This window comes from Hyperoodon ampullatus, assembly GCF_949752795.1.
Source record: "Hyperoodon ampullatus genome assembly, chromosome: 1".
In the NCBI taxonomy this organism is placed as follows: Eukaryota; Metazoa; Chordata; class Mammalia; order Artiodactyla; family Ziphiidae; genus Hyperoodon; species Hyperoodon ampullatus.
This window is the reverse complement of record NC_136914.1, coordinates 28,814,644-28,842,230: the sequence shown is the minus strand read 5'-3', so window position 1 is coordinate 28,842,230 and position 27,587 is coordinate 28,814,644. Positions and strand designations below refer to the sequence as shown.

At 37.8% G+C, this 27,587-nt stretch overlaps 1 protein-coding gene across 4 annotated transcripts in view; it reads right to left on the bottom strand.

The window, feature by feature from the left end:
* Positions 1-27,587, bottom strand: part of MARCHF1 (membrane associated ring-CH-type finger 1) — a gene marked incomplete at both ends in the record, with an annotated part of 449,186 nt that overhangs the window by 174,060 nt on the left and 247,539 nt on the right. For all 4 annotated transcript variants that reach the window (XM_079712324.1, XM_079712323.1, XM_079712325.1 and 1 more), the window contains one exon: positions 2,271-2,321. In XM_079712324.1, the coding sequence (XP_079568450.1) occupies positions 2,271-2,321 (51 nt within the window). The remainder of the gene's footprint in view (positions 1-2,270; positions 2,322-27,587) is intronic.

The window sequence follows — 27,587 nt, the reverse complement described above, 5'->3', positions numbered from 1 at the left end:
AATGTATCAAATAAATTTAGTCATAACTGAAAAAAAAAAGAATGAGTCTAAAACATTTATGATGCAGTTTGGCAAACCGGTCAATAAGACCTGCCAGTTCATGTTCCTAATCTAAGATAAATTCCCATCAAAATGGATAACAACCAATATTTATATCTAATACCTTTTGCAGGTCATCTATAAATAGAATATGGATTAGCAAATAGTTGTTAGACTGATGACATCTCACACTTGTCTTACTGTCCCAAACTTGTATCATCTTTGAATAACATTTCTTCATACTACTCCTATTTTAAAAGTGTTATCAATAGTCTGTGAATACTGTTAATACAAAAGAAAAAAGTATTTCTGAGAGTAATAAGATGTACATGAAAGATATACATTAAACAGTAATAAAATCAATAGTTTGTACCAATAAAATCAAGAGCGTTGCTCTTGGAGATGCAAATACACACAAAAAAAATATAGCAGAGCCTGGAAGCCAAATTCATAGAAGGGAAACTACACTTCTGACTTTCTCTTAAAGAATAAATGAAAAGGTAAAAGCTATAAACAAGCTGCATTACGTCAAAGTCAAACAGCAGTTTGGAAACGCAGATACAGTTTTACCCCTGGATCACGAAGCAACTGGCATGACAAAGGAGTTGTCAGTACTGCCTACAGGTTTCTAGGTCAACATTAACACTCACATTCAGAAAGATGATGATGCTCTGTAGTTGCAGGCAAGGCTCTCCATGATGTGATGGAGAGGACTGACATTTGAAAAGTATTGTTTTGATGTACAACCACTTAAGAAAACCTTCAGTGACTGATACCATCGCCTCATGTCCCAGTGGAGGCAAGTGTGTCTCAGGGCGGTTAAGTGAGTGTCTCGGGTCCCATAAGTACGAAGTGACAGTGGTGACTTACACTCACATCCTCTGTCTACACGGCTAGTGCTTTAACCACTGGCCCACATGGGCTCTCAAATGTTAGGAAGGTGCCCAGATTGCAATGTCCTTAGAGATGTATAGTTCCAGCTACTGAGATACAATTCTCTGTGGGTCTCTTGCATCTCTGCACGTCTTGGAAGCAGAAACACTGACTGCTTTTGTTCTGGACTATCTTACTAAGCTTGTACAGTGGAGAGCACTGCAACACAGTGATGTGGTCTCCCTATGGAGCACTGGACAGGCATCCTTACTGTGTATTAAAAATACTAGAGTTTCCTAAAAGCAGGATTCCATTCCCATACTCAACCCAGTGTGTTGACAGGTGTCAACTGACCATCTTAACATTGTCTCATAAGAATCAGCCTCAGGAAACCCACTTAAGAAAATGCTGATAATGTGGCTACTGCTATTTTTCAATGAGTAATAAAGTCCTTTGTTTGTGAAAACAAGACAAAACAAAACAAAAACTTTTCTAAACTGGAAGTGGGTCTATGTTCTGTAGTGCCTATGGTTTATTGCTGTTTTGGGGGCCCCCTTGAAGGAAAATAATACAAAATTACATTTACAAAATTGAGCTCAGGACTGTGGTGTTGGCAAGTGAGGGGCCCTGCTGTGGAAGTTCTCGTCATGGTAAATTCAGCTTTGTCAGAATTATATTTTTGGAAGTCATAATTTTCCAATTTCACAAATGGCCCTAGATGATTTTTCACTCCCCAAGTACCAAGTCTATAAACTGCATAGTGCCTCATCTTAGAGAATAGCTCTTAATTTTTGTTTTCTAGGAGAAATAAAAATCTAGAGGATCTCTCCCATGCCATGAGATTTTCAACACCCTCGTGTCTTGCTTGGATTTATAGGCAGTCTAGGGAGTATTTTGTTTTTTTCATCCATCGACTCTATAAAGCAAATATGACCAAACTAGTGTCTTAAATTAAATTGTTTTCTAAAATCTGTCCTGGTTAGATTCCAGCATAGTTGAGCCCATACTCCTGGAAAAATTGAATTCATGGGAATTGTAGCATGATGTTGATAGAGTTTCACCCTGGGTGTGTGGTAGCTTTCTGAGCCGAAGTGAGAGAAGAAACATATTTTGAGTGACACTCAGAAAGTAGCAAATTATCTTTTGCATACAGCACTGAAGACGAAAAATAGCTTCACTCATTTTGCTGTATGAAATCAATCACAGTAAACTCTTAAAATATTTAAGACCATTAACAAGTCATATTTGTGTATTGCTCACAGATAACAATAGCAGGTTAAATGTTAGAAAATATTTACTTGAACTCATAAAATATGTAAATTAATAAACAATTAAGAAAATGAATATAGTTCACCTACTTTTGAAATATTACTTGATCGACTTGCAGATCGCCCTGGGGATTTGTCATTCTGAAAAATAAAATTAGAGACATTGATTAAAAATATAGCAGTATTCTTTGCTGCTGAGAAAAGAAAGCACAGCATAGGCCAATGTGTAGATGTCCTCTGTATTGTTCTAACAGACATAAAAATTGCTTACACAGGATGGTATTTCTTTCACCAAATTTTATTTCTCTAGTATATATCGGTGTCCTTTTGAAAATGTTTCAATTATTATCAGGTTATATATCAGTCTAGGAATATTTATTTCCAGGAAACACTTATTTCTCTAGAAAAACATATGAAATTCCTTTGAAATAGAATTAGAAATGAAAATATAGTCCATTATTTCCCCTTTTCTTCTTCTACCAGTAAATTCTGGTTCTCAGTGTCAGTAAATATTGCCTACTGGGTACATGGTACATAACATCTAACTCCTGTTCTGCTAAAATACATTTTATCTGTCTGTTCAGTTATTTCATTTTCAAAATTTTAAAAAAATTAAAGGTAATTTAAAATTTTAAAACATTTAATCATTTAAATTAAAAATATTGAGAAATTATTTTAAAATTTAAAACTTAAAAATAAGTTTTAAAAAATTATACCTCAGTTCTTGCCTCTTAAGGAATTTCCAATTTCAGAGGAAAGAAGCATGAAAGAAAGCTTTTGAATAGATACATTTTTTTAAAAGTCATACAACTGTAAAGTAGAATGGGTCCTTGAAGAGTGGCACTACCTCATTCAAAGCCTGGAGGCCTTCTGCTGCCTGTAAGCAGGGCCAGTCCAGGGCCTTATGGCCAGAGCTAGTGGGAAATTGACCTGACAAATCAGAATGTGTGGTACATATACCAAGAGATCACAGCACACCTTTCCTGCTGTGGAAAAAGTGTTGGAAGAGCTTGTTCTGGAAACCAAAAGTTTGTGAAGGATCTGTATTTAGCACTTTAGGATTCTTTTTAAAAAACATTTCTGAGCATCTGGACTCAACACTGCAATGGATCTGAGTAGACAACTACAGTGCATCTTGACAGGGGTCATTTTTTTTTTTTTTTTTTTTTTTTTGCGGTACGCGGGCCTCTCACTGCTGTGGCCTCTCCCGTTTCGGAGCACAGGCTCCGGACGCGCAGGCTCAGCGGCCATGGCTCACGGGCCCAGCTGCTCTGCGGCATGTGGGATCCTCCCGGACCGGGGCACAAACCCGTGTCCCCTGCATCGGCAGGCGGACTCTCAACCACTGCACCACCAGGGAAGTCCCGACAGGGGTCATTTTTGAGAACGAAGCTGTTATAACAACCTGTGGGTCTGAACTTGTCCTGTGATGACTGCTCGAGACAGTTTCAGAAACACAGGGTAAATGTGTTATTGTGGAAACACAGTAGCTGCATTCACTGCAAGCTGTCACTGTCTGGCACAGGCTTGCAGACATTTCAGCTGAACAGCACTTTTTCTTTTACATGCAACATCCATCTCATCCAACCACCGATGTCACGGTGGAGCATGTTATTACAGACCGAGATGAGTCACAACTGTACGATTAGTTACACCTCGTAACAGCCCCGTGATCCAGCTGGAGATTAATGTGTGTGTTCCCTGAAGACATTTTACCTTGATTAGCTTCCTCTGGTGATGGAGAGAGGTACTTTTCTACTGACATTTCAACTCCTCTTCTAGAGACAAGAAAACAAAACCAATCCATCTTTCCTTCTCGGTGAAATTGAGGATTTTGACACACTATTGTATAGAACAGAGGTCAATGATACAACAGGCTTTGAGAGGAGTTTGGTTGTCCTGGTTGTTTTACTATGATTTCTATTTTTATATGATATTTGAGAACATGATCACGGAACTAGAATTGAAAACTCTTCAGCAAGAACCAAGAAGTACTATTTGTACAAGAAATTGATCTGGCATCAGATTACTTAATTTTTCCAACCAAACGGGACTTTGTCGTGTTTTGAGATTAAAAACAAGCAGGGCCATGTCCTTCCATAACTGTGAATGAGTTCAGTGTGAGGTTGTAATAAGTAGATAATTCCCATATGCTTCAGCCTCCCCCAGTCTAATGGGAGGAGGCTTCTGTTTTATTATTTCGTACTTCAAGAGACCTTTTACATTGAAATCAGTTAGCTCTATTTCTTCTTAATACAAGGTTAGGCATTGAAGGAAATAAACCAGCTTAGGCAAAGGCTAACTGTTTGCTGTGGCTAAGGTCTCTATTATTTCCATTCCAGTTAACACATGGGAACAGAGAGGTTACCCTATTGCTGCAACGGCTGTGATATAAAATGGGGTTTTGACTTGAACTAGACCTGTACCCGTGCACTAGTTCTAGCAGGAGTGTATTTGAGATCCCAGACCTCCAAATTCCTCACTGTGAAATGGGCAGATAATATATTGGGGATTGGATCAAATGAGTTATAGATGAAAACATTTTAGAGATTACAAGTTTATAATATTTCCATTATTATTCACAGGTAGAAGAAACACCCAAAGAGCCCCCTCAAAGATCATGACAATCATCACAGGTTACTAGACCCATAATTTTAACATAAACAGCTCTCTATCCTGCAACTCTACCTCTACTGTGGATTAGATTCTGGCACATAAAATTCAAGGATGGAAAATCAAATTTCTCTCTACCAAAGGGGATTAAGGAAGTCTGGTCTGCCTTGCTTTTGAAGCAAAGCTCCACAAGCACTTTCCCTCTTGGAATACTTCCAAAGCAATCTGTTCAATCTGCTACTAATTAATTAAATGGCTTGTCCCATTACTATTGCAATGACATATTTTTCTTTGTAGATTAGCCAAATATGGTTGTCTTACCTCATTATGATCAGTTTAAATTCTTTACCTTAGATTAAATAGAAGCTGTCTCAGAATCTAACATAACTTACTGGTACCCAAATTATAGTGACCTTGTAGGTCACTAAAAGCTGAAACCAACAAGAGTTCCAGACAAGTCCACATGAAAATTATGGGATCTTCAAGCAATAATGTTGATGAGCTATTTTAGTAGATCAATCTTAGCAGACTGTTCACAGCATGCGAGGGAGAGACTTCTAGTTTCATAAGCATGTTTAAATCTTTTCAAAATTTCCAATTTTTGGTTTGATATGAATGTATCTGATATTGTTAGTTTTGTTTTGTGATTATTATTATTAATATAATAATTGTTTGATATGAACGTATCTGATATTGTTAGTTTTGTTTTGTGATTATTATTAATATAATAATTGTTTTTCAAATTTGGCCTTACTAAACATGGTTGGATTTTTATTACCAGCAAGAGAAAATGATTACCAAATGAGGAAATCATTACTAAATTGTTTTAATGTATTTACTATTGTAATCTAAGGAAAGTGACATAGTTCCTTTAAAAGGGGATGCTCTGTGTTAAGAATGCATAATGCAGTGGACTTGTATTTATCTACAGAGGAGTACTCTGTATATCCATCGATCAGAAGACGGCAGTAAGGAAGCTTGAAGGAGCGTTTTATTTGTTTGTTTGTTTTTTATTTTTTATGTAAACTAAAGGGAAAAACAAATTATTTCTGACTTCAGAAATCAGAATAAGACAGTCTCACACAGACCACTGCTATGATGCTATTCTGTAGTTTTCCTCCTTTGTCCTCTGCCCCCCACCCTCTCACCCCAGGCTAAAACTCAAGATATTTGAAAGGAGAAAAAAAAATGAGGCAATTTTGAGGGTCATCTGAAAAATTCTAAGTAGACCATGAAACTATTTCTGTGAGAACAATTAAAGAATTAAAACTTGAAATAGAAGAAAAGTCTTTGAAAGCAATGTGGTTTGTAAACAAAAAATAAATGACACAGAGGAACTGAATAATACAATAAAACTCAATTAATAGATGTATTAAAAATCTCATGTCCTTTAAATTAAAAATATTTTAAAAATTTATGTGGCTTCAAATAATACCTCAACAAAAATCTTCAAGTAGAGATTTTATACCTCAACAAAAATCTTCCAAGTAGAGATTTTATTTTATTTCTCTTCAAGTAGAGAGTATAAAAGGTACTTCTTTTGATATTGAGTCAGTAAAATTAGAGATAAAAATTTGAAATGTTACTAATAAATCTTGATCACCTCAAAACTAACACATTTTAAGATAATGCTTGGTCCAAAGAAATAACTAACTGGAAAATTACAGACAGAAACTGTGGAAAATGTTATACTAAGACCTATGTAACACAACAAAAGCTATATCCAGATAAAAATTTATGACTGTAAAGGCCTTTGTTATTAAAGAACACAGTAACAAAAGAATGCAGTAAAAGGAAATAATAAAATATAAAAGCTAAAACTCATTAAATGGATATAAATAAGAAGGATAAAGAAATATTTCTTAAAGCAGGTTTTTGAAAATAATTACAAAATAGATGAATTTCCTATAAGACTTATTAAGGAGAACAGAAATATGTAAGAAGTAAGAAAGGATAATCAAGGACACAGAAAAGATTAGAAAAATTATAAGAGAATGCTCCATGTAATGGTATTACAACAAATTTGAACACCTAGAGGAAATGAATCACATTCTAGCAAAATAAAAGTTGTCAGAATTTATTCAAGAAGAGGAAAATTTGAATAGATAATTAACAAAGAAGAGATTGGGTAAGTAAATAAAAGTCTATATGCCCTGCAAAGGATAAGGGCATGATGATTTCACAATTGAGTTGTATCTTACTTTTAAAGAACACATAATTCTAATTTTATTTACAGTATTCTTGACCATAGGAACATAAACTTCCTTAATCCATATTATTAATTCTGCATAAATTAATCTCCAAATGTGTTAAGACAGTATCCAAAAAGATATAAAGAGGGAAAAGAAAATTATGCTCTGGTCTTACTTTGGACTACAGACACAAAAATTCTTTTAAAATATTAGCATACATCTAATAGTAGTATGTATCTTTGATACACCAGCAGTGTACCAAAAAATGCTGAAGGAATAAAATAAATAGGATTTATTCCTGATACTTCCTTATCAGGAAATCGATCAACAATTCAGTAGATTAATACATCAAAAGCGAAAAACTATGATCTTATAGTTAAGATGTTTAATAAACCTCAACAGTGTTACTAGAATGTAAGCTCTTAGTAAAATAAAAATTGAAGGAAATCTTTAAAAGTGATAAAGACAATATCCTAAAAACCATTACCAAATATTATTCTAAATGGTAAAATACTAGAACTATGTTAATTAAAGAAATTCTATTAGGGCTGCTTGCTCTTGCTATTATTATTCAACTTGACTTAAGAGTTTCTAACAAATTTAACAACAAGAAAATGAAATATGTGAGAAAAAATTATTGAAAAAGAAGCAATAAACCAATTTTCTCTGATTGATGATATGATATTATAGAAATTCCAACTGCCTCTAGTTGTAAAAGAAAACTGCAGTAAATGAGACTTTAGTACAATGGCTAGATACAGGATACGTATATCATGGCAGAGTCTACTAAATTTCCTAAAACCCCACTATCTCTTCTTCTGTCCTAAGAAAATAGTAATTAGGTATACATCATCCCAGTCACATTACATGTCCCAGGCTTCCTTCCAGTTACAGGTTGCCTATGGCCAAATTCCCTCCAGTGAGATGGGGACAGAGCTAACAACGGTCAGTTTCCTGCTTGTCCCGTAAATCTAAACTTTCCTCCGTACTCCTTTCTACTGCTCTGTGCTAGGATAGTGTCTATCAGAGCAAGCCAGGAAGCACATATTAAAGATGGTAGAGCTGAATTCCCCTGAGTTCCTGAATGACCACACAGTGAAAAGCCATGTGCCAATTTGGAACACACACTCTAAACCATCACCAGAGAGAAATTAACTTGTATTTCTTTGGGGCCACCACATTTCTGGATTTATTTATATAGCAGTTTAGTCTAGCCTAATGGAAATATTGCAAAATCAATAGCTTTCTCTCTTCTAGTTTTAAATATCCAGAAATGTAAAAATAAAAACCAAATCTATAAAACATTTAAGAATAAATTTAACAAGGAAATCGTAAAGTCTTATTAAAAATATAAAGTATAATATCTTAGGAGTATAAATCATGATCTGAACAAATTCTTTGATGGCAAGAATATTTCATAAAATATAAATCCTCTACAAATTGCCATATAAATAGAATGTGGTTCCAGTGAAATCTCCAATGGGGTTTATTTCTTCTTTTTGGAAGTAGAAAGATAAAATGATCTTAAAGAACATATATAGAAAAAGAAATGCCTGAGAATATCCGAAAAATAATGAAAAAAAGGACATCTCCGTGTGCTAGGCACTGCCCACATTAAGTCACTGTGATTAAGTCAATATGGTATTGGCATAAGAATTAATTAAAAGTCAGTAAAATCCAGAATAAGAAATCCAAAAATAGGCATAAGAATTTCACATTTACAAAAATTAGTATTCAAGTTAATATTGAAAGGATAGTTGATATAATAAATGCTTCTGGACAACTGGCTATCCATGTGAAAGAAAAAGTGAAACGCGTATCAAATAATATATACAGTCAGACTCCATATAAAACAAAGTCTAAAATGTAAAAAATAATAAAGTTTTAAAAATAAGCCTATATTTTATTTATTTATTTATTTATTTTTTAATTTTATTTTATTTTTTTGTGGTACGCGGGCCTCTCACTGTTGTGGCCTCTCCCGTTGCGGAGCACAGGCTCCGGACGCACAGGCTCAGCAGCCATGGCTCACGGGCCCAGCCGCTCCGCGGCATATGGGATCCTCCCAGACCGGGGCACGAACCTGTATCCCCTGCATCGGCAGGCGGACTCTCAACCACTGCGCCACCAGGGAGGCCCAAGCCTATATTTTAAATGCAGTCTTGGAGTGAGGGAGATATTATAACTAATACAGGAACCAGAAGCTATAAGTTGTTTTTGGTTAGATTATATTGGAAAAAATACAAAAATGAAAGTGAATACACAAACAATTGAGTTAGAAAAAAGTACAACACAGAAGACTGATAAAGTTCAATTTCTATAATAGTCCAAGAGGTTTTGTCTAGTCACAAAAAATGGTAACAGAAAGAATCCCAATAGAAAAAAAATCAAGCAAAAGACAGGAACAGAAATGCACAAAAAAGGACTACAGATTGTTAATAAGTGTATGACAACATACTTAAAATCACAAGCAGTCAGGAGAATGCAAATTAAAGTAACAAGACATTGCTTTAACCCATTATGCTGGAAAAATGGAAAAGAGTGATAGCCTCTATTTCTGGTGGGGATAAGGAGAAAGATTTCTCTCAAAAATTGCTAGCAGGAGTGTGAATTTTTGCAGTATCATTAAAAAAAAACATCTGGCAACATCTGTTAAAATTTAAAATATCATTTTATGCAGTAATCTCACTTCTGGGAATCTATTCCAGAGAAATAAAATCACTGGTACAAAATGATATGTAAATAAGGACACAATACAGCTCTATTCTTAACTGACGAAAAAATCTTGACAATAAAGATGTGCCAGTTGTTAATTTAATGTCTGGAACCTTTAAACCCACCCTCCTAAATTCTACTCTGAAGCTGGGACTCTGCGAAGTCACCCAGCTCCCCCTGAAGAAGGACACTGCAGGGAAACTGGAAGCTTGGGAAAAGAAAACAGGATTTGCTTCCAGTTGGCTTCTTATCTGCTTCTTGTGTTTGAGCATTAGTCTAGGAACGATTCTTAACCGTGGCAGCAGCAGTTCCTTCCTGCAGCCACAGCTGAGCCTGTGCAGCTTTTCTCACACCTGCAGAAACAGGTTTTAGACACCAGCACCCACCAGCTGGCTCCCTCCTCAGAAGTCTGAGTTTCAGTTCCATGGGGCCCCTCTTCCAACCTTTTAATAATTCCAATTTCTTTCCTTTGTTCACCCAGACCTAGGGGGGATGACTGCTTCCTGCAATTCCAATTTGTAATATCTTGCTGTTCTGTTTTTCTTTTTTTTTCCCCCTTCTCTCTTACTTAGTGATCGTTTACAGCCAGGCAATAAATCTTTACAATAAATTCTCTGTGATAAAACAAAAAGTCTGTTTTCTCTCTCCTGACTAGAACCTAACAGAGTAAACAATGCTCATCACTAGAGAAATGATTAAGTAAGTTATAGTGGAGCCACACCTTGGAATATTATACAGTAATGAAAAAGGATGAATTGGCTCTCTGCCATTTGACCTAAAGGGATTTCCACCAAATAAGATTGAGTGTGAAAAGTAAAATGGGAAGTGGTATAATAGGACTATTTGTAAAACATATAAGGGCAGACCCTCTGTAAGTGTCTCTGTGTGCACACATTTGTGTGTAGACATGCACCATTACCCGGGTATGTGAAGCTGGAAAAAGTCACAGACAGATACGCATGTATTTCTGGGGGTGCGGATGGGAGGGCAGATGGAGGAGATAAGGTAAAAAAGTCCTTATAAAGCAAAAGAGCATGTGGAAATTGTTTATGTAAAATTATATATGGATGTGATGCACACACAGAAATTATAATCACATATGAAGTTAGGCAGATGGTAATATATATGGTATGTTATCAAGGCAAAAAAGAGTTAAAGAACAATGTGTAGAGGGTAATTTCATTTCTTTAAAAACTAGTATATAGAACCTTTCTACATAAAAGCAGTGTCCACACTTCTGAAAGAAAGACTGTCTCCTGATGAGGGACTTGGCATTCTGGACAAGTTAGTGCTTGTGATTCCTAGCATGCGAACAAAAGGAGATGAGTTTTTTAAAAAGTTTGCACACTCCAGTGTTTCAAACCAAGTCTTATTTGGATGGAAAGAAAACTAAGATAGAAAAGTGATTATTGGCTAAGTTACCAGAGCACCAGGGAAAAGACTGTGAGGGTTTAATTCCCACATCTTTACAGTTATGAAAAGACAGAGAATAAGGGGAACAGAATGGCTGCTAAATGCGGGAGGTGATGGCTTCAGTTCAGGGGCTTGTGTGAAAGGTGGTTACTACTTTTTTTTTTTTGTAATTACTTCTTTTTTAATTGAAGTATAGTTGATGTACAATATTATATGTTACAGGTGTACAATATAGTAATTCACAATTTTTTAAAGTTATATTCTATTTATAGTTATTATAAAATATTGGATATATTCCCCATGTTGAACAATATATCTTTGTAGCTTATTTTATACCAATTACTTTGTATCTCTTAATCCCCTACCCCTATCTTGCCCTTCCCCTCACACTTCCCCTCAGTGGTAAGCACTAGTTTGTTCTCTATATCTGTGAGTCTGCTTCTTTTTTTGTTATATTCACTAGTTTGTTGTATTTTTTAGATTCCACATACAAGTGATGTCATACAGTATTTTTACATTATATAAAGTCAGGTCAGCATAAGCTCTTAGTGTACAGCAGTTGAACTCATAAAACTGAAATGTAAGCGATTTTGTTCATTCCCACAATTCTGTCCTACATGACGATGTTCACATTAAAAGTGGGAAGCTCACCAACCTCAAGTACTATAAGAATATACACGTAATTGACAAAACTTCTCAGATTTCGTATTGACCCACGTATAAAATCCCCTTTGGTCATATTCTTTCTTTCACAATAATATTCCTACTCCACGTTGCCAAAAGGAAAATCTGCCATCAGTTTCCTTAAAGTTTTTAAAAAACATTCTTTATTAATTATTCATTCCTTATTAATTAATTGACTGTTTTTCTTATAATTAGTTAACATTTCACTGACTTCTAGGCTTTTCTTCCTGCCTTGGAATTTCAGACTTTCAGTAATAAAGACTTCATGTGTTCATTTGCGCTGCAAATGTATCTGCAGGCTTGCTTGATATCTCGTACTTGTCCCTTGGGACCCACGCCCCACTCTCCACCCTGCTCCATGCCCAGAAGGTACACTGGCAAGAATTTCATCACAGCCTCCTTTCCTCTCTAACTTGCAGTTTCATTCCACCATTGCAGAGCCCAGTAGGAGATTGTAGGAACAGAGGATAATGAGGTCAGAAGTCTTCATCCCCTCCCTGAAACCTACCAGAGGCTGGCTGTGTCCCTCAGTTGGAGTCAGGTGGCTCTGTCCACAAAGCCCTCTCTGTCTCTGGTCCAGGGAATACTCCTTTCTCCCTGGCTTTTCAAGCCTGTAGGTGGTAACCACCCACTGCTGCTTCCAGCCAGAGGGCACTGACCTATCCCTTGTATTTTCTTATACCATGCTCACACTTGTTGTAAATAGACTCTTAATTCTCCCCTAATTATCCAATTTGGAAGTGCCATCTGTTTCTTTCTAGACCCTGATGAAGAAAAGGCATCTTTAGTATTCTTTGTCTAGCCTTATTGTTATTATTATTAAAATTTTTGCTTTTTTAAGTCAAATTAAGATTTTAGAAGTTTACTCTGGAGATACAGTCATATTTTATCAACCACTGTCTGCAGCTACTAGGAAATCTATCAAGTAGCTTTCAAGCCACTTTTGGTATAAGAGTTATATTGTTTTCTTCTATGGGTTTAATTTGAGATTGGAGACATGTTTATAAGACAGTATACACATTAGAGACCAAGCACTTAAAATGTGTCACTTGGTCAGATGCTTGCATTAGCATTTTTCATCTTCCATTCTATTGGAAGTGCATTAAAAAAAACACTCTAATGATTAAAACATCTATTTCTTAAGACATTGTCAGGGAAAATTCAGGCTAAGTTTTTTTTACTAAATTCTGGAATAGGATTAACAAATTCTGAAATCTTCATGGAGCACACACACATATGTTTCGGCAATTTTAGGGTCTGTGCAATTGTTGGCAATTCTTCCTTCTGTACTTGTGGAAAAGCCTCACTTTGTGATGTTGCTACTTCAAGCCTGTTTGTCCCATTCTTGTGCCAGCCTTCCCCTATTTGTGCTCCTCAACTCTATTATGCAACTTTCTCTCTCCTTCCTCCATCAGTAATTTATAAAGAAATGTGATGAAATTTTATCCCTGGGTATGAACATTTTGGTTCTGTAAAATAGCTGAGGACACATGAGATTTCCCTAGTTGGGCAAATGGGGACAGTGACCTAGACAGGGACCAGAATACAGTCATAGAAAAGGTGATATTGCCCAGGTGTCACACCTTTCCCTCACTGTCATTTATTTATGGTCCATTTTCTTATAACGTCTTTATTGGAGTGTAATTGCTTTACAATGGTGTGTTAGTTTCTGCTGTATAACAAAGTGAATCAGCTATACGTATACATATATTCCTCATTATATGATAATATTGGCCCAGCAGGGAGTGTGGAGTTACAAATCTTGAGGCAACATTTTATGGGTTATTTTAGAAAAACAGCCTGAAAGTCAAACTTAGTTTGCATGAATGCAAATCCCAGCATGCACGCAAGAGATCACAGCCAAACTGTTTCTAAATCTTTATAGCAGCTTTAAGACAGTCTTTCTGTCTTTATCTTTTTCTATTGCTCACCTTCCATTGCTAGATAATCCCTTCAGTAGCTATTTAAAAGACAAACACAAAAACCGAACTCACACTTTAGGATTTCACACATTTCGGGATTCTTGTCTACTCTTATTAGAATAATTATTAGAAAAATGAAAGAAGGTAGGAAAACAAGTGACCTCACAAGAGCCCATAGTGAAATCAAATTTAATTTTTCCACACATGCACTCTCTTGGATCCAGGAGGGGATGATTTGGAAAGGCAGTGGCGAGTGATTATCTCATAGAGCATTATAATTAACAAAGAGTAAATTTACCAGGAGGGTTGGACCCAAATTCCAACTACATCACTTATGATGCCATCTTGGGCAAGTTACCGATGTATTTGCAACTTCTGCTGACACAGTGCAGCCTGCCAATAAGGACACAGTCCTCCCAAGGTGGTTGTGAGAATTAAATTGGAGCATGGGATCATGTGTTCAGCATGGTACATTATGGGCTCAAGAAAAGGTAGCATAGTTAATCTCATATTTTATAAAAACTTTAAATCTTATTTCTCTGCAGGCTGTTATTTCATTACATTCTAGGTATACTCTGTTAAAAATAGAAGTTCTGAATCCATTTCTTGAAAATGTGGAAAAATTAGTTTTAGAAATACATTATGAAGCATTTTTTCATAAAATTCAAACTACCCCTATGGGTAGTGGTAGAGGTGAGATCCTGACTCATCCCCTTGGACAAAGCCAGTGTAGACGGGACACATGCCTCGGGCTGTCTCCTGAGTGACACTCACAAACAACAGCCTCAGTGGGGCTTGGCCACCGCTAGAAAAGGCTCAACAAGTCAGTACACTGTGGTGGACAACTCTGAGGAGATGGGAAGAAATGATGATGGCTACCCAGTAAGACAGCAAATAGTAGATATGTAGTAAGACAGTAATGATAATGAAAGAGCATAAGAAGGACTTTGCAGTCAGGTGGTCCTGGTTCAAATTTTAGGTTAGTCCACCTCTCACTCGTTGTGTGACCTTGGCCCCGTCACTTTCCTTTTCAGTGCCTCATGCTATTCTCTCACTGGGTTTTCATGGTTAGAAGCACAAATATCATATGATATCACTTATATGTGGAATCTGAAAAAAGCGTACAAGTGAACTTATCTGCAAAACAGAAACAGAGTCACAGATGTAGAAAACAAACTTATGATTACCAGGGAATAAGGGGGGGAGGGATAAATTGGGGGACTGGGGTTGGCCTATACACACTACTATACATAAAAGAGATAACTAATAAGGACCTACTCTACAGCACAGGGAACTCTACTCAGTACTCTGTAATGGCCTACATGGGAAAAGAATCTAAAAAAGAGTGGATATATGTATATGTATAACTGATTCACTTTGCTGTACAGCAGAAACTGACACAACATTGTAAATCAACTATACTCCAATAAAAATTTTTAAAAAAAGAAATAGCAATATTATATGCTCCGGACTGAGTAAGATTTCTGGCACATGTTTCACTAAAAAGTGATAGAACTGGCTTGAGCCTTTCAAGTTTCAGGACCCCCTGATTTTCCGCCAGACACATAAAAGCTATCCCAGATAAACATACAATAAGTAAAAATTTGCTTGCTATGCAGACTCCACTCGTATAGAAATCCCCTAGCTACCAATTCCGTTACTGTCCTCAAACTTCTTTTACTTAAAAAAAAGACTCATTGTACATAAATAGCAACTACAAATAAAATTGATTTGGGGGTAAGTTTATCTATTATTCTAACTATCCTGATAAAGTGTTTCTCAAGGGAAGGGATTATATTTCCATTATACTTTTATTCTCTTTAAATCTGATCCAATACCTGTGTGAAACATCATCAATGTTTAATAAATGAGATAGAACTACTATTAATTCTCTATGTTTCAGAGAGATATTAGCATAGGTATTCTTGAGAATACTAGACAGCAAGCATATGATGGTAATATATATATATTTCATTCATGAATAATAAAATATGCCTTTATTTTCTGCATTTATAATGAAAAAATTAAAATCCATACCTATTTTTAAAATGTGGCTAAATTACAAAGTCACAAATATCAAGTAATATTGGATTTGTTTTGATCACAGGGTATTATATTTTGGGTATCACATACAATATTATCAAATCCTTCATGTGGTAACATTATTTATGAAAGTTTTGTAGCAGTGCTGGATTAATCAGAAGTAATCATACTTTGACCTAGGATGGTGAGCTGAAGTTTTAAAAGAGGTAAAAAGAACAGTGGGCTGATTCTGGCTGAAAAGTATTACCTGGAATTCTGGTATTACACTGCATCTACTTTAGCTGACTCTCCCCCAGGTATTAGTTTTTATATATTTGAGATTTTCTAGGTTTATAAAGTGTTTACATGATTTCAGCCACTCAGATGTGGAAATCTGAAGGGGCTGAACTTTAATCTCAGTGGAAATCGTTCAGATCCAAGACATGAACATATATGCAAGAAGGGAACATGAATTAATGACTATTTATTAAAGACATTTGAATTTCTTATAATAGTAATAATCTCTAGGGATAAAATATAATAAAATCAGGGCTGGTATATCTGCTGAAAATTCTCTACTTCAATATGAGTAGTTCAAAAGGCATTAAGACCTTTGACCGCAAGCAGATTCAAAACAATTAATGAATTTCAACCACACTCTATGGGATCAATAAAAAAATCAACACTTCCTGGATCTCCACTTAAAATAAGATAGTCCACGGAACAATTCAGTTTCTGAAATTTTTGAAAAGCATAAAAAAATGTAAAGTTAAGAAAATTTCCCAAGAATACAGTAAGATAAATATGGGCTGTCATCAAAATATCTCTGGTTCAAAATAAAACAATGTTGGTGAATTATTATTCATCACCAAGAAGATTTATTTGCTTATGGAACTAGTTTTCTGCAAGTCTTTATGGAAGAACAAAATCGAACTTTTATGATGGCTCTTCACTTGTTGGCAGGTTCTAAGAAGCCTATCAAATCTAGTAAATGTGATCCAAATTAAGTAAAAACAAAAACAAGCATTCAACAGATACAATTATTTCTCTTTAGTCCTAATTTTAAAATTTGCTTCAGAGTAGAAGATGCACAAGTTTATAACGTTTATATGTACGGAGAAATTTGCAAATTGCCTTTATAATAATAGATGAAAAGAGTCATTTCACAGCCTTCTGGATGATAATATAGATGGTTCTAAGATATTGATTCTAGACAGAATTAAAGTCAACTTCAAATCAGGCAATCTGTAAAACCATAAAAACCCATTATTTCTATGTATGGATATAGGGAAGCAGAAGCTTAATTTATAAACATATATATAGAACTGATCATGTTAAAGAACTGTGGACCTGCTCCCTTGGCACGTGGAACCCCAGGGACACACTGCTCCCTGTGTTTCTGCAGTGCTGCTGACTTCCCTGATGCAGGGCACCACCATGTCTCCGATCAGTCCCCGGGTACCAGGGGGTAAATCACCCGTGGGCAGCTGGCAGCGCTGGAGTGCAGCCACGTGCAAAAGAACACCACCTAAAAACCAAAGGGGCACAGAACTGCCAAAGTTTGAGTTGGCTGCTAAGAAGCAACTCCAGGTTTAGAAACTATTCAAAATCTAGAAGGATACTATCCATAGTTATTATAAATGGACAAGTTAGAAAATCTTCTCATAGACATTAATGGCTTCTCTTTAGTAGTATAAATTTCTTGAGTTAATAATGTGTTAATTTATAGTGTCTCTTGAAAAAAATAAATGTCCTGAGTGGTATAACATGATAGTTGTTGATTAATTTGTTTTATTGAGAAGTTTACATTTCAAGCATTTTAAAAATTGGTGATAAATATAGTAGCACAAAAGAAGAAAACACAAAGTATGGTAAAAGAAAACTTTTAAAATGGGAATTTAAGTGGTAATAGTAATGCACTTTCCATTCAATAAGTGGTTTAGAAAATTAATTTCAAAATAAGTCCTCAAAATTTTCATAGTCTGTATTTGGGAGGCAGTATAGAACAGCATGTAAGGGCACAGAATCTCAAGTCGGAAATTCCAAAGCTGGAGTTCTGGCTCTATCATTTGCTGATTAGCTGTGCAATCTTAGGACACTTACTTAACTCCTCTGTGCCTGTTTCTGTAATTGTAAAAGGTAAGTAACAATGGTACTTATCATTAAATACCTTTACTGTAAGAACTAAATGAGATACTAAATATTTTAGCCTATAACAAGTTAATATCTGTTTTTCATTTTTATTAAACTATCATGTTTAGAATGACATTATTTTATTTTTCATGGCTTCCATTGATCTAATAATGCAAAAAAATTTTTAAATGATGAGAAACATAAGTGATCACTTGTTCTTAACTTTTAACATTTCACTGCATTTTATTGCATAGAATTACAAATTTTATCAAATTAATATTTTAAAAGTAATGCTGCATGAAGAACTATGCTAGCATGAGCCATCAGAGCATTCATTACCAAAGGCCAGATCTAAGAGGAACCTTTTGAACTTTCTATTTTTACAGAAGAAATAGATATGAATGAGTGAAGTAATTTACTCGAGGCCCTGGTTAACTTGTGGCACCTCGGTTTCTGCCATAAATCTAGCATTTATTCAGCTGAACTTATTCAATATTCATATTTCATTCACTTATTCATTCAATCAACAAACACTTATTGACACAAATAATATCGGGTATCAGACACCCAGCTATAACCCTCTGTTGCTTTTTTTTTTTTTTTTTTGGTGGTACGCGGGCCTCTCACCGCTGTGGCTTCTCCCGTTGCAGAGCGCAGGCTCAGTGGCCACGGCTCACTGTCATGGGCCAAGCCGCTCCACGGCATGTGGGATCCTCCCGGACCGGGGCACGAACCCGTGTCCCCTGCACCGGCAGGCGGACTCTCAACCACTGCGCCACCAGGGAAGCCCTCTGTTGCTTTTTGACAATACAGTGAGTAAAATGCAAATGTAAAGGGCATAAAATAACTAACATTTATAGTGTAAGTATATAAATTTTATTGATGTTAAAGAATGTTTACTAAGTGACCTGTGGGGTTATCAACCTGAACCTCACAGAAATAGGAAATGATGAGAAGAGTTTTAAAGACAGTAAGGTCTATGTGCCCTGTAACCTTCACATAGGAAAGAGAAGACCAGGTAAAATGATTGCCATGTTTCAACTAGTTGTAATCAGCTTGCTACCTATAATAGCAATAGTGCTAAGACCTTTGGACCTGAGCACATGAGTTTCCATTACATTAACCTCAATTGGGTGAGCCCTGGGGAATCCAATACAGTCATTTACCTCCCCGTCTTATAGCATAAAGTCATACAGCAGAACCGACATATGTTTATGGGCTTATTTCATAAGTACATTGCTTCTCATTTCAAGTACAGACATTAAGAAAGCTGATTGTCATTCAGGATTTGCACCCACACAAGCCTAAGGAAACTGAAAACAGCCCTGTCACATCTTCCGTTAGAGATGCAGTGCCCTTTTAATAATTTCTTTACTTGTCTAACTGCTGTTTTCTTTCGTCCATATCCAAACAGCATGACATGTACCTACTAATTGTGGTTCAGTGAGTTCTTGGCATCACACCCCAAAAAAGTCAATTATTTTTTATTGCTTCTCCCCCTCTCAGTGCCACCTCCACCTCCATTAACCATGGTAACAGTCTTTTTGCTGAATTCTCCTTTTTCAAACTCCTAAAAGTTGGAGTGCCCCAGGGATTACCTCTTGAATTTCTTCTCTTCTTTTTTTTTTTTTTTTTTGTGGTACGCGGGCCTCTCACTGTTGTGGCCTCTCCCATTGCAGAGCACAGGCTCCGGACGCACAGGCTCAGCGGCATTGCTCACAGGCCTAGCTGCTCCACGTCATGTAGGATCTTCCCGCACCGGGGCACGAACCAGCATCCCCTGCATCGGCAGGCAGACTCTCAACCACTGTGCCACCAGGGAAGCCCCTCTTCTCTTCTTTATCTATACTTAACCTATTGGGCGAGCTCTTTCGGTTCTACAGGTTTAAGGATAACCAGTAGGATGAAGGCTCTGAATTCATAACTCCTTGTCTGATCTCTCCTCTGAATTTCAGACTCACCTGCCCAACTTCCTTCTCATCATCTCCAAAAACTTACTTGGCATCTCTATATAGATATATAATACGGAACTCAAATTTACTTGTCCGAATCTAAGTCATCCCTACAATGATGCAGGACAAGAACAACTCAGATAACCTAGGGCCTGCTCTAGATAATTGCACTTGAAAGGAGACACCACTGTCCACACCTTTCATGAAGCCCTTGGTGTTTAACCAAAAGAATAAATTTTAAAACTGAATTTTAATTATGTTCAGAAAAAAGTAGGATAAAGCTCCCTACGGCCCAACACACCACGACACATACACAATCAATTCTCCTCATGGCAATTAAGATTATTCTTTAAAAAGCAAATCAGGCCACTCAGGAATAGTTATCCTGTGAGCATTACTCACTGCAAGTTCTTGATTCAAGACTCAGTAAAAAGAAAACAAACAACTAAAAAAATATGCAAAGATTTGAACTCTTAACCAAAGAAGACATACAGATAGCAAGCAAGCACATGAAAGATATGTAACATCATTCGTCCATCGTTAGAGAAATAAAAATTAAAACCACAGTGAGCTACCACAAAAAAATAATTATTGTGGCCAAAATTTAAAAACAAAACACAAAACAACTGACCAGTATAAGTGTTGGCAGGACATGGAGAAATGGGAGCCCTCATCCACTGTTGGTGGGAATGTATAACAGTACTTCGGAGAATAATGTGGCAGTTTCTTAAAAAGTTAAATATACATCTACCATATGACTCAGTCATTCTACTCTTAGATGTTTTAACCCAAGAGAAATGAAAGCATATGCCCATAGAAACACTTGTACACAAATATTCATAAAAGCCTTATTTGCAATAGCAAAGAAACCTGGAAACAAACTAAATTTCCTTTAGCAGGTGGAGAAATAAACTGTGGAATATTTATGCAATAGAATATTAGTCATCAATAAAAATGATTGAATTACTGATGTGACACAAAGTGGATGATTCTTAAAATAACTGTGCTGAGTTAAGAAGCCGGACCATCATGAAAAAATCTACAAACGGAGAGGGGGAAGATGGCGAAAGAGTAAGACGCGGAGCTCACCTTCCTCCCCACAGATACACCAGAAATACATCTACACGTGGAACAACTCCTACAGAACACCTACTGAACGCTCAGAAGACCTCAGACCTCCCAAAAGGCAAGAAACTCCCCACGAACCTGGGTAGGGCAAAAGAAAAAAGAATAAGCAGAGACAAAAGGATAGGGACGGGACCTGCACCACTGGGAGGGAGCCGTGAAGGAGGAAAAGTTTCCACACACTAGAAGCCCCTTTGCGGGCAGAGACTGAGGGTGGCGGAGGGGGGAAGCTTCGGAGCCGCGGAAGAGAGCGCAGCCACAGGGGTGCGGAGGGGAAAGCGGAGAGATTCCCACACAGAGGATCGGTGCCCTCAGGCACACACCAGCACAAGAGGCTTGTCTGCTCGGCCGACGGGGCGGGCGGGGCTGAGAGCTGAGGCTCGGGCTTCGGTCGGAGCGCAGGGAGAGGACTGGGGTTGGCGGCGTGAACACACCCTGAAGGGGCTAGTGCGGCACCGCTGGCTGGGAGGGAGTCCGGGGAAAAGTCTGGAGCTGCCGAAGAGGCAAGAGACTTTTTCTTCCCTCTGTTTCCTGGTGCGCGAGGAGAGGGGATTCAGAGCACCGCTTAAAGGAGCTCCAGAGACGGGCGCGAGCCGCGACTATCAGCGCGGACCCCAGAGATGGGCATGAGACGCTAAGGCTGCTGCTGCCGCCACCAAGAAGCCTGTGTGCGAGCACAGGTCACTGTCCACACCCCCCTTCCGGGGAGCCTGTGCAGCCCGCCACTGCCAGAGTCCCGGGATCCATGGACAACTTGCCCGGGAGAGCGCACGGCGCGCCTCGGGCTGCTGCAACGTCACGTGTCACGCCGCCTCCGACGCCACAGGCTCGCCCCGCCTACGTGCCCCTCCCTCCCGCCTGGCCTGAGTGAGCCGGAGTCCCCGAGTCAGCTACGTCCTGTCTGAGCAAAGAATAGACGCCCTCCGGCGACCTACACGCAGAGGCGGGGCAAATCCAAAGCTGAACTTCAGGAGCTTTGCTAACAAAAAAGAGAAAGGGAAACCTCTCCCAGCAGCCTCAGGAGCAGCGGATTAAATCTCCACAATCAACTTGATGTACCCTCCATCTGTGGAATACCTGAATAGACAATGAATCATCCCAAATTGAGGAGGTGGACTTTGAGAGCAAGATTTAAGATTTTTTCCCCTTTTCCTCTTTTTGTGAGTGTGTATGTGTATGCTTCTGTGAGAGATTTTGTCTGTATAGCTTTGCTTTCACCATTTGTCCTAGGGTTCTATCTGTCCTTTTTTTTTTACTATTTAAAAATGTTTTTCTTGGGCTTCCCTGGTGGCGCAGTGGTTGAGAGTCCGCCTGCCGGTGCGGGGGACACGGGTTCGTGCCCGGGTCTGGGAGGATCCCACATGCCGCGGAGTGGCTGGGCCCATGAGCCATGGCGGCTGGGCCTGCGCGTCCGGAGCCTGTGCTCCGCAACGGGAGAGGCCACAGCAGTGAGAGGCCCGTGTACCGCAAAAAAAAAAAAAAAAGAAAAAAAACGTTTTTCTTACTAATTATATTTTTACTTTAATAACTTTATTTTACCTTTATTTTATTTTCTTTTATCCTCTTTCTTTCTTTCTTTCTACTTTTTCTCCCTTTTATTCTGAGCTGTGTGGATGAAAGGCTCTTGGTGCTGCAGCCAGGAGTCAGTGCTGTGCCTCTCAGGTGGGAGAGCCAAGTTCAGGACACTGGTCCACAAGAGACCTCCCAGCTCCACATAATACCAAACGGCGAAAATCTCCCAGAGATCTCCATCTCAACACCAAGACCCAGCTCCACTCAAAGACCACCAAGCTAAAGTGCTGGACACCCTATGCCAAACAACTAGTAAGACAGGAACACAACGCCACCCATTAGCAGAGAGGCTGCCTAAAATCATAAAAAGTCCACAGACACCCCGAAACACACCACCAGATGTGGACCTGCCCACCAGAAAGACAAGATCCAGCCTCATCCACCAGAACACAGGCACTAGTCCCCTCCACCAGGAAGCTTACACAATCCACTGAACCAACCTTAGCCACTGGGGACAGACACCAAAAACAACGGGAACTACGAACCTGCGGCCTGCAAAAAGGAGACCCCAAACGCAGTAAGATAAGCAAAATGAGAAGACACAAAAACACACAGCAGATGAAAGAGCAAGATAAAAACCCACGAGACCTAACAAAGGAAGAGGAAATAGACAGTCTACCTGAAAAAGAATTCAGAATAATGATAGTAAAGATGATCCAAAATCTTGGAAATAGAATAGAGAAAATGCAAGAAACGTTTAACAAGGACCTACAAGAACTAAAGATGAAACAAGCAACGATAAACAACACAATAAATGAAATTAAGAATACTCTAGAAGGGATCAATAGCAGAATAACTGAGGCAGAAGAACGGATAAGTGACCTGGAAGATAAAGTAGTGGAAATAACTACTGCAGAGCAGAATAAAGAAAAAAGAATGAAAAGAACTGAGGACGGTCACAGAGACCTCTGGGACAACATTAAACACACCAACATTCGAATTATAGGGGTTCCAAAAGAAGAAGAGAAAAAGAAAGGGACTGAGAAAATATTTGAAGAGACTATAGTTGAAAACTTCCCTAATATGGGAAAGGAAATAGTTAATCAAGCCCAGGAAGCACAGAGAGTCCCATACAGGATAAATCCAAGGAGAAACACACCAAGACACATATTAATCAAACTGTCAAAAATTAAATACAAAGAAAACATATTAAAAGCAGCAAGGGAAAAACAACAAATAACACACAAGGGAATCCCCATAGGTTAACAGCTGATCTTTCAGCAGAAACTCTGCAAACGAGAAGGGACTGGCAGGACATATTTAAAGTGATGAAGGAGAAAACCCTGCAAGCAAGATTACCCAGCAAGGATCTCATTCAGATTTGATGGAGAAATTAAAACATTTACAGACAAGCAAAAGCTGAGTTCAGCACCACCAATATCACTGATGAACATAGATGCAGAAGTCCTCAACAAAACACTAGCAAACAGAATCCAACAGCACATGAAAAGGATCATACTCCATGATCAAGTGGGGTTTATCCCAGGAATGCAAGGATCCTTCAACATACTCAAATCAATCAATGTGATACACCATATTAACAAATTGAAGGAGAAAAACCACATGGTCGTCTCAAAAGATGCAGAGAAAGCTTTTGAAAAAATTCAACAACGATTTATGATAAAAACCCTCCATAAAGTAGGCATAGAGGGAACTTTCCTCAACATAATAAAGGCCATATATGACAAACTCACAGCCAACATCGTCCTCAATGGTGAAAAACTGAAAGCATTTCCACTAAGATCAAGAACAAGACAAGGTTGCCCACTCTCACCACTCTTATTCAACATAGTTTTGGAAGTTTTAGCCACAGCAATCAGAGAAGAAAAGGAAATAAAAGGTATCCAAATCAGAAAAGAAGAAGTAAAGCTGTCACTGGTTGCAGATGATATGATACTATACATAGAGAATCCTAAAGATGGTACCAGAAAACTACTACAGCTAATCAATGAATTTGGTAAAGTAGCAGGATACAAGATTAATGCACAGAAATCTCTGGCATTCCTATACACTAATGATGAAACATCTGAAAGTGAAATCAAGAAAACACTCCCATTTACCATTGCAACAACAAAAAAATAAAATATCTAGGAATAAACCTACCTAAGGAGACAAAAGACCTGTATGCAGAAAATTGTAAGACACTGATGAAAGAAATTAAAGATGATACAAATAGATGGAGAGATATACCATGTTCTTGGATTGGAAGAATCAACATTGTGAAAATGACTCTACTACCCAAAGCAATCTACAGATTCAGTGCAATCCCTATCAAACTACCACTGGCATTTTTCACAGAACTAGAACAAAAAATTTCACAATTTGTATGGAAGCACAAAAGACCCCGAATAGCCAAAGCAATCTTGAGAACGAAAAACGGAGCTGGAGGAATCAGGCTCCCTGACTTCAGACTATACTACAAAGCTACAGTAATCAAGACAGTATGGTACTGGCACAAAAACAGAAAGATCGATCAATGGAACAGGATAGAAAGCCCAGAGATAAACCCACTCACATATGGTCACCTTATCTTTGATAAAGGAGGCAGTAATGTACAGTGGAGAAAGGACAGCCTCTTCAATAAGTGGTGCTGGGAAAACTGGACAGGGACATGCAAAAGTATGAGATTAGATCACTCCCTAACACCATACACAAAAATGAGCTCAAAATTGTTTAAAGACCTAAATGTTAGGCCAGAAACTATCAAACTGTTAGAGGAAAACATAGGCAAAATACTCTATGACATAAATCACAGCAAGATCCTTTTTGACCCACCTCCTAGAGAAATGGAAATAAAAACAAAAAGAAACGAATGGGACCTAATGAAACTTCAAAGCTTTTGCACAGCAAAGGAAACCATAAACAAGACAAAAAGATAACCCTTAGAATGGGAGAAAATATTTGCTAATGAAGCAACTAACAAAGGATTCATCTCCAAAATTTACAAGTAGCTCATGAGCTCAATAACCAAAAAACAAACAACCCAATCCAAAAATGGGCAGAAGATTTAAATAGGCATTTCTCCACAGAAGATATACAGACTGCCAACAAACACATGAAAGAATGCTCAACATCATTAATCATTAGAGAAATGTGAATCAAAACTACAATGAGATATCATCTCACACAAGTCAGAATGGCCATCACCAAAAAATCTAGAAAGAATAAATGCTGGAGAGGGTGTGGAGAAAAGGGAACACTCTTGCACTGCTGGTGGGAATGTGAATTGGTACAGCCACTATGGAGAACAGTAGGAAGGTTCCTTAAAAAGCTACAAATAGAACTACCATATGACCCCGCAATCCCACTACTGGGCATATGCCCTGAGAAAACCATAATTCAAAAAGAGTCATGTACCAAAATGTTCATTGCAGCTCTATTTACAGCCAGGAGATGGAAACAACCTAAGTGTCCATCATCGGATGAATGGATAAAGAAGATGTGGCACATATATACAATGGAATATTACCCAGCCATAAAAAGAAACGAAATTGAGCTATTTGTAACAAGGTGGATGGACCTAGAGTCTGTCATACAGAGTGAAGTAAGTCAGAAAGAGAAAGACAAATACTGTATGCTAACACACATATATGGAATCTAAAAAAAACGATACTGATGAACCTAGGTGCAGGGCAGGAATAAAGATGCAGATGTAGAGAACAGACTTGAGGACACAGGGAGGAAGGGGAAACTGGAACGAAGTGAGAGAGTAGCACTGACATATATACATTACCAAATGTAAAATAGCTAGCTAGTGGGAAGCTGCTACATAGCACAAGGAGATCAGTTCGATGCTTTGTGATGACTTAGAGGGTTGGGATAGGGAGCGTGGGAGGGAAACGCTAGAGGGAGGGGATATGCGGATATATGTATATGTAGAGCTGATTCACTTTGTTGTACAGCAAAAACTAACACAACAATGTAAAGCAATCATACTCCAATAAAGATATTAAAAAAAAAAGCTGGACAAAAGAAGAGTGCACACTTTTTGTAATATTCCAATTATAGAATGAAATGTCCAAATTCTAGAATATTCAAACTACTCTAGAGATAGAAGAAAATGGGTAGCCTCCTGGGGATGAGAATGGTGGGGAGTGGCAGTATGGAGGAACTGCCCCAGGATACAGGACCTCCTTTGGGAGAAGGTCATGTTCATTACATTGGTTGCAATAATGGTTTCAACAGGTCTATACATATGTCAGAATGTATCCCATTGTACACTTTTAACATTGGCAATTTATAGTATGTCAGTTATACCTCAATAACACTGTAAAAATATATTAAATCAGATCTTACCACTCTTCTGCTCAAAGCCCTCTATTGCCTTCCCATTGTTTTGGAATAAAATTTGAAGTTCCTACGTTGAGTTAAAAGGTTCTACATAACCTGGCCCCTGTAACTCCATCTGGTCTTCCTTCTGTTCCATAATATATCAGACATACCCCTGATGGGAGCATTTATTATTCCCTCAACTGCACACATCTTCCCTACGAATCCTCACAGATACTTCCTTTCTTTATTCTCTAATCAAATGCCATCTCCTCAGAGAAGTCTTCTTTGACCAAAGCATTTAGAGGAACCCCTGCAAACTCATCACGTTCCACTCTTGATCCCATTACCCCCACCATTTATCTCCCTGGCTATCATAACCACCAGGTATTATATTAAATAACTGTTTATTTATTTATTGTCCATTTTCCCCATTTGAAAGGACAGCTATGGCAATGGAGAACCTGTAGGTTCTGTTCTGTGTTAAAACTCCATCACCTGGAACACTAGCTAACATATTATGCACTCAATAAAGATATATTGATGCAATTCCCTAGACAACGCTAAACCTTTCACTGTATGCTATTGTTCTGGAATAGCCCTTGTCATTTCTTTAAAATTTTCCTTTCCTTTTTTTTTTTGGTCAATCTCATGATATGCTGGAGTAGTTTATGTGCCAGGATTGCAATCAAGGGGGAAAGGGAGGGAGGGATAAATTGGGAGATTAGGATTGACATATATACACTACTAAATATAAACCAGATAACTAATAAGGACCTACTGTATAGCACAGGG